The 9,067-nt window shown below is 33.7% G+C and overlaps 1 protein-coding gene across 8 annotated transcripts in view; it reads right to left on the bottom strand.

Annotated features, from left to right (window-relative positions):
- Window positions 1-9,067, bottom strand: part of LOC149807591 (adhesion G protein-coupled receptor L3-like) — a 149,559-nt gene that overhangs the window by 17,536 nt on the left and 122,956 nt on the right. For all 8 annotated transcript variants that reach the window (XR_016423020.1, XM_089968499.1, XM_089968558.1 and 5 more), the window contains 3 exons: window positions 7,902-8,070; window positions 5,430-5,555; window positions 623-701 (listed from right to left, as the gene is read on the bottom strand). Coding sequence is in view for 7 of the 8 variants with exons in the window: in XM_089968499.1 (XP_089824625.1) it covers window positions 623-701; window positions 5,430-5,555; window positions 7,902-8,070 (374 nt within the window). In the remaining variant the exon portion in view is untranslated. The remainder of the gene's footprint in view (window positions 1-622; window positions 702-5,429; window positions 5,556-7,901; window positions 8,071-9,067) is intronic.

Here is a 9,067-nt window from a genome sequence, read left to right as displayed (position 1 = left end):
ATGTAGTACCGAAAACATTCACTCATTATGATACCAGTTTCTTTATTTATTTGATCAGCGGAAGATCTCTATGATCTTCAACCAAAGCAAACTCAATGAATTTTAAAGTACTCATCCAGTTATTATTTTATCGGCACTTAGTGATGGGACACCTTTTTCCACACTCTTCTATGTAAAGACCATTACTTGAGGATAAATATTTAACTATGTGAAGATCAAGAAAATGCAACTCAACTTATATCTTTTTAAGTGATTTTGGTTCCTTATCTATGTAAAACTATCAATTTTTCAAAATTGAAATACTCCATCTTTTTACAATATTAGCCTTAAATATGAATTTTGTTTTAAATGTTTGACTAAAAAAATAAAAAGCTGCTATTCCATTTCTACTAGAGATGAACTGTGACAAACTCAACAATTTCATTTATGGTCTTGATTCTTTAGAATGTTCCTTTCCATGGAAACACTGAATTTATCAATTTTTTTTTCAGAATCAAGTGGCACCTTGAGTTTTCTTTATTTTCACACCACATGTCTTCTGTGCAATGTTGATATAAGGACAATGTTTTATTACATTTTTCCTGCACAAACATAAGTTATTAAATTGCAAAAGTAGACTTACTTCTTTGGGAGGATGTCTTTACAGATGTTGAACTGGAAGATCTCTTTCTTATTCGACTACTCAAAAACCTGAAGAAGTACTGAACATAAAAAAAATAAAAGTGAATAAACAAAACAAAAATCCTGTGATAGAGGAAACAATAGAAGATATGAAAAAAATACTTAATACAATTAAAGAAAATGTGAAGAGCAATTTTATGTAAAGATTTGTCATATATTTGCAAGTGCTTTGGTATATATGATAAAGCTATACCTACATCATTCATATCAATTTGGTGTGATAACCACACCAAGGGCTCAAACTTGGGTCTGAAAATTGGGAGATGTGACTCCTCCCTCCAGATTACAAAAGTCCTCTTTGAAAACATCTGGTGGCCATAAGCACCATTTTAATCTTTGACAATTTGTTTTGTTGGATTTAACACTGTTTTCTGGCACATGATAGGCAATAAATGACAGCCAGTATATTTCAAAGTTCAAATATTACTAGTGTGAAAACTTGGTTATTGTGACCATATTTTGGTACAGTTGAGTTACTCTATTTGAAATGCATCTACAAACCAATTTTCATGTGTAGGTGAATAGTGTTGAATATATTGAGGGGGTAAAGAAAATTAAAAAATCACTTCAATGTAGAACTTATGTTATAATGACCTACTTTTGGCATGGTTGAGATACTCTCACTGAGATGCATCACATGCCAATTTAAATGTGCAGATGACAAAGGCCCAAGATATCGAGGATGTAACAAAAGAAATAATAAAAACTAGAGACCTATATCAATTTTATCATAACTTTCAAATATATCAGAATGACTTGTTTGTAATGAATCAATGAATTACCCCGAAGCTTCGAATTTACTACATTCATGACAATCAGGCCTTATGAAAAGCAGTCATGTCACACTACACTAAATGGAATGGCAGATGATTGTACATGGGCAGTAGATAAAGGTGACCTGGTAGGAAGTGTTTCTTCACCTTACAAAGGCTTTGACCTTTTCCAGTTATTGCCCCTGGAGATTCTTTTCATTTTTGCCTGAAATGGGTGTAGCTAACACATTTTTGGGGCTACTTTTGAATGGATCTAAACACATTTGATTTTTAGATTTTCATTTAACTGGATGCTTTGGTGTATAAAACGGTTCTTTAAAATTGACTAATTTGGCCACACATTTGTAAAGGGTGACAACTGAATTTCTTTGTATTGAACCAATGATTTTCATGATTTGTCCCCATTTTACTCCAAGTCTTAAACTTATCCTCCCTTTTGCAGAGTTTCACCTGTAAGTGTGCTGTTCAGATCAGTTCAAGTTAGATCTCAGGCAAAAAAGTCTAAAATCTTGTAACAAAAACCCTGTTTCCAAAACCAATATATTTCAGCCCTGTTTCCAAAACCAATATATTTCAGCCTGAAAGAAAGTGGGTCTCAAAAATTATGTTGTTTTCTGCCATACTTTTTAATACGAATAAGAAGTCTATATAATTTGATATTATTGTCCAACTAAATATATCCCCTTTTCTGTAATACGACCTGCTTTGGTGTACTGTAAATGTTGTTGACCTTACAAAACTTGGAAATAGGGTACTGCTTCATAACGCATAAATATAGCAGTTTGGGATAGCGAGTTAATCATCAATAATGCTTGAAATTAAATTAAATTGAAATTAAAATTAAAATTAAATTAAATTCAAATCATTCATAATATTTTAAATTTTCATTCTCTGTTAAACGTTTGAATGGCAATTTGGAAGCAGCAGATTCTACCAAAAAATCCATATAATCACAGTAACAAATTAGCTGCAGTACTTTTCATGCACATGTCTAAGGACAGCTAACAAAGAATTTTGTACTTATGGTCTAATATAACACATGACTTGGATTTTTAAAACCATTGTGTATGGTGTGGTGATGAAGTGGTCCCCAGCTCCATGCCATCTCAACAGACATGGTTCCATTCTCTACTTTCTTAGCCTCATCAACTCTCTCAACCATTATAACAAATTCTTCACTGCTAGAATAAAGCTTCTAAACAAAGAAACCAATTAAGCACAGTATTAAAATAACTTTTTTAACTCAAATCTCTAAGGAAATGGGAGCAAAGTGCCTTTACCAATGACACATTGAGGTAAATGAGCTGGGCTTTCTTGGGTGGGATCTGAAAGCCAAAAACCCTTGGATAAGGAGTGAGATGCTCTACCATCTGAGCTACCATGGTTCAAGAATGACAGAGTCTTATACCACACTAAAGAAATTGTCAGATGGATATTAATGACAGGGTCTTATACCATACTAAAGAAATCTGCCAGATGGATATTAATGACAGGGTCTTATACCATACTAAAGAAATCTGTCAGATGGATATTAATGACAGGGTCTTATACCACACTAAAGAAATCTGCCAGATGGATGTTAATGACAGGGTCTTATATCACACTAAAGAAATCTGCCAGATGGATATTAATGACAGGGTCTTATACCACACTAAAGAAATCTGCCAGATGGATGTTAATGACAGGGTCTTATATCACACTAAAGAAATCTGCCAGATGGATATTAATGACAGGGTCTTATATCACACTAAAGACATCTGTCAGATGGATATTAATGACAGTCTTATACCACACTAAAGAAATCTGCCAGATGGATATTAATGACAGGGTCTTATATCACACTAAAGAAATCTGTCAGATGGATATTAATGACAGGGTTTTATATCGCACTAAAGACATCTGTCAGATGGATATTAATGACAGTCTTATACCACACTAAAGAAATCTGCCAGATGGATATTAATGACAGGGTCTTATATCACACTAAAGAAATCTGTCAGATGGATATTAATGACAGGGTCTTATATCACACTAAAGACATCTGTCAGATGGATATTAATGACAGGGTCTTACACCACACTAAAGAAATCTGTCAGATGGATATTAATGACAGTCTTACACCACACTAAAGAAATCTGTCAGATGGATATTAATGACAGGGTCTTATAACACACTAAAGAAATCTGTCAGATGGATATTAATGACAGGGTCTTATATCACACTAAAGACATCTGTCAGATGGATATTAATGACAGGGTCTTACACCACACTAAAGAAATCTGTCAGATGGATATTAATGACAGTCTTACACCACACTAAAGAAATCTGTCAGATGGATATTAATGACAGGGTCTTATAACACACTAAAGAAATCTGTCAGATGGATATTAATGACAGGGTCTTATATCACACTAAAGACATCTGTCAGATGGATATTAATGACAGGGTCTTATACCACACTAAAGAAATCTGTCAGATGGATATTAATGACAGTCTTATACCACGCTAAAGAAATCTATCAGATGAATATTAATGACACAGTCTTATACCACACTAAAGACATCTGTCAGATGGATATTAATGACAGTCTTATACCACACTAAAGAAATCTGTCAGACGAATATTAATGACAGGGTCTTATGCCACACTAAAGACATCTGTCAGGTGAATATTAATGACAGTCTTATACCACACTAAAGAAATCTGTCAGATGGATATTAATGACAGGGTCTTATACCACACTAAAGAAATCTTTCAGATGGTTCAAGAATGACAGAATCTTACAGGGTCTTATACCACACTCAAGAAATCTGTCAGATGGATATTAATAACAAGATTCCTGCAAAATATACTGTATTTTGTAAGTGTTGTATTGTTTTGACTTAACATACAATTACACAAAATCTGGAGAGAATGATCCACATTTCTCAATCAAGATCCTATAAATGATGACATCTCATTTTGAAAAAAAGAAGAGAAAACAGAAAAATATTAACTTATTCACAGATGATACAAAGAGATAAAAAATACTCTTTAATGCAAAGGGTCTGTGTAAACGTTATTTGTTTTAGCAGACATAAGACCTGTGATGTTGCACTGCATTTCATGATCCCAGTCAAGACTTGAACAAAGATTTTTTTAATGATTTTTGGCATTATGAGTACTATAAAATGAAATCTGGAGATTAAATTTGTAAATTTCTCTCAACCTGATTCTTATTTAGAAAAAAAACTATATCCTACTCTCTCTTTCCTCATACAGACCCATGCACACACAAATGACAATTGCTAAACACAACATAAAGTGCTAACGATACAAGGCAATAACATGGAGTGCCACTTTTGCATAACATATGGTGTCCTTCTTCAAGAAAGGTTGACCTGATATGTTTGAAACATTTTGCAATTATGGCATATTTATTAAGTGGTGGACCAAAAATACCCAAATTAAGGGACTATTTCTTCATAACTGGTGGATTCACCTGTGTGAACTTTGGGACCTATTTCTTTTCAACTGGTGGGTCATGAGTGCTGAAAGCCTATTTCTTTTTAATTGCTGAACCAACAGTGCTGGAATTAAGGACCTATTTCTTCTCAATTGATGGACCAAGACAACTGGAATCAAGGGACTATTTCTTCTTGGCTGGTGCACCAATAGTGCAGAAATTGTATACATGTCATGTTGTCATTTCATTTATTTTCATGGCATACATTTTTGTTTTGTAAAAAAAATTACTTTTGTCATTACTGAAATTTGTGGATTGAGGAATGGGCCATACTGACTGGACATAAGGATTATTGTTTGCTGAATCTTTAAAAATAATAAATTCACAGTAAATAGAATGAATTCTGTCAATTAAATCCATATTAAACACAGGTCCAGAGTTTTCCTGGTTGCTACAACTCTAGATTAACAACAGGTGTACTGTTTACATTTATTACCCATCGATTACTATCAGTGACACACTATACTCACATTTTGCCCAGTGGATGATGACTGGTTGGGTGAGGAGAGGCTGCCTGTGTAGCCACCTAGATTCACCCGCACACAATCTGGCAGCCATGATGCTCTTTGGATAGCTTTTCTGTATTCTTTCTTAACCTATAAATTATGGACATCTGATTATAGCAATTTACTGGAAATAACAATTTCTTGCTTCTCTTGACTTAACATTAAGTGAAACATATTTTCTTATTAGACTTTTTTGTTTCAATTAATGCAAATAATCAACGTGACAACTATTTCTGAAAATTCTGCAAGAGACATTTAAACTCTGTTATAACATAAAGGACACTCATGTTACAGTTAACATGTTAATTTTTAAGCACTTTCATGACCTTGATTTTGCCATGTTAAATTTCCAGCACTTTCAAAATTTTCAAGGAACTGTACGACTCTTTTCAGGAAGCTCCGAAGACCATTTTAAGCTCCCATAGTCATAAATTTACCTGTGTAAAGTCAAAATGGCAACTAATCCTAAATAAAGTACACTTTTTCAAGAATCTGTACAAAGATAAAAACATCAATCTGTCAAGACACTGACACTTTGCCAATCTTATAATTTCTATATAATGTTTATAATATATTTTCTTGAGAGTAACAAAAGTCAGTTTCCTTATCATACACAGTACAGTGTGACCTCGCAATAACACGGTAGTTGGGAGCCATAGAGCCCGACCGTGTTCTAGACCAAACCGGGTTATAAGCAACAGGTCAGTTGCTGAAGAAAATGATGCGTGTACCCCAAAAAATTGTGTGAGGGGTGGGGTGGGGGTAGTTAATAAATGCGGTCGGTAAAATATGTGCTTCATCTGCACAGTTACCATCTTAAATCAATGCATATTTAATTTAAATGATAAATACACCTGTAGTAAAAACAGAAGGCATATATAATAGTTTACTTTATTTAGGGAACCACGAATTGGTACATATACGGTAATACTCTTTATATATACATGTCTAATGTGTAACACGAATAGAATATCAACACCGTGTGCTCACCCGCAAATTTCATCATATACAATGAATCCACAATACAAGCGATTCCATGGTAAATATGCACACACCACACAGAGATTTAAAATATTCAATAATTTTGTCAAAGGTCATATTGGTATGAATTCAGTGTTAAAACAGAACACAATCACGTAACGAATGACAAAGCACATTTACTTTTCAGTATGTCCCAAGTTAGTTTGCAATGTAAGCTAAAGTTGGTTGCATTCGTAAGCATAAAAAATTTCCCCTGCAAAAAGGAAACTTTCACGGCACAGTTAACGCGTTCCAGTCACATTGGAAAATGCAAAAATCCATCAGGTTCCATTACTGTTATTTAAGTTTGGTACCGACTTCCTTTGAAGAAAAGTTTTTTGTTTTTATTAAAGATTGTAGTCGGCTCTCTCAGATGAAGGGTGCATATGTTATTGAAGTCACCATTAAAGGACAGCTTTAGAGACCCAGACAAATGCCCATTTCTTATTGTGGCGGCAACATCAAATAATTGTATTGCATGATTGAGACTGATTTTTTTTCTCCATTTGCTGAGCACGTTTTCATAATAATCGATGCTTCAAAGGTTATCTGTTTCCTTTGAAATTTAAGCAAACTAAATTTATCTGGGTACAGTTTTAAAAAGAAGCTGGCCATTGTTTAAACTAGTCTATTTACTGTTCCTCCCCACCTATTGAATAAACCAATAAGTAAGATGTTTTTTTTGTGGTTTTTTTACATTTGTGGTAGCAGCATGATGCTGCCTTCCACGCATGCATCAGAAATTTAGCAAAGGGTCAACAGACGATAGAGATGCAGGTGTTCTGGTCTGATGACAGGGATTATTACAGAAAATGTGAGTGTTCTGAAGAATTTAATTCAGAGTGAAAAGAAAAGGAATTTTACTTTCCATCCATATACAAATGTCAGTATTTGTAAATATATTAATTACTAGCGAGCAACCTAAAATCGACGAAAGATGGATTATGAGATAATGCCCTATCTGGTTGATCTTCATTACCAGAAATGTCAACAACAAAAAAGTGAATATCTCAAACATGCAGTGCTCATGCCAGATGTCAAGATAAGCGGATGATATAACGATGCACTGTTTCGATGGTTTATCGATATGGATGCAAAGAATTTGTTTATGTAACAATAGATAAATTTCAGCCCATTTTATATCCAGTTTGTGGCTTCCTTTCATGGGGCTTCCACTCCAAACCAATGGTTGTATATACAATTTTAAAAATACATATGAAATTTCGGTAGCCACACCATGATAGTGTTATATCCGAATTCGTGTTATAACGGCGCATGCTATAGCGGGATCACACTGTACATATATGATAAATCAATAAATCTCTGTTTTCCTCAGATATAGTCATATATGACATCACTAGTTGAAGTGTGGATATATTTTGTGAGATAGCTGACACTGTCAATGTCAACTCCTACCTTTCTGTCCAGGAGACAGTGGAAGATAAAGATGAAGAGTCCCTGCAGGCTGTTGAGGATGGTGAAGATGTATGCCATGGCGATGGACTCTTCACTCAAGAACATAACACCAAACACCCAGGTCAGTCCAAGCAAAACAACCAGTACTGCTGCCCCCCTTACCCATGTACTGTTGGAAACAATTGATTTAATTGCATTATATACATGGAAGATCATTCAAAACTTTTTATTTCATGCAAAACTTATGAAATAATTATAACAATGTTTCATCTTCAGCAAGTTGTTTGCTCAGAGTGGCATAATGTATAAACAAAATTGATACCTTTTAAATTTTGTTCATTAACAATTGCACAAACTTTGTGTTATTAATTAATATTTCAATTTGACTCACATGAGAAATAAATTTTGTATTATCTTTCATTACAAAATGCTAGTGTTATCTGATGAAGTAAAACTTGGCCATTTAAGATTGCTAAAAGATCTACTTTTTCTATGTCTATATATATATATATATATATATATACACACACACACACACACACTATATGGCAATCAAATACATGATTATTGTTATACGAAAGAAATATACATAGAATAAAACATATTTATCAAAGGAATCAGATATATTTCAGCCAAAGCTGGAATCAAACCCACACTGCACACATAGGCAAGTATTAGCAAGCTCTTACGTACCAGTGCTCCAATCCAATCAGCCATGTCATGTATTGATTCAAGAAAAGGACTCAATGTATATGAAAACATTATATATATATATATATATATATATATATATATATATATATATATATATATATGCACACAAAATCTGTTTTGATTTTCACAATTTTTTATTGAAATTACAGAAGGAAAAACCCAGGACCAAACAATTTTTTGGGTCTGAGGAGGATTCTGGTATAGTCTGGTTTTGGTTTTGAGAGATTTCAATAACATCAAGCATCACTAAACAGACTTCATACTATTTCTGCAAGGATTGGCTTTTGAAGCTAAGTAGTGAAGCTGTCACAACCACAACTTCATAGATTAGTTTTCTAATTCACACGTTGCACTCAAAACACAAAGTCTATGTCCACTTCAGCTACACGAATAACCTGTCCAAACTATGTTGCTAGTTTCTATAACTATGTTGCGAGTTTCTATAACTATGT

The sequence above is a fragment of the Sinohyriopsis cumingii genome, chromosome 1 (genome assembly GCF_028554795.1).
Source record: "Sinohyriopsis cumingii isolate HCF-2022 chromosome 1, ASM2855479v2, whole genome shotgun sequence".
Taxonomy (NCBI): Eukaryota; Metazoa; Mollusca; class Bivalvia; order Unionida; family Unionidae; genus Sinohyriopsis; species Sinohyriopsis cumingii.
The sequence above is the reverse complement of the archived record's forward strand: the minus strand, read 5'-3'. Positions and strand labels throughout refer to the sequence as shown.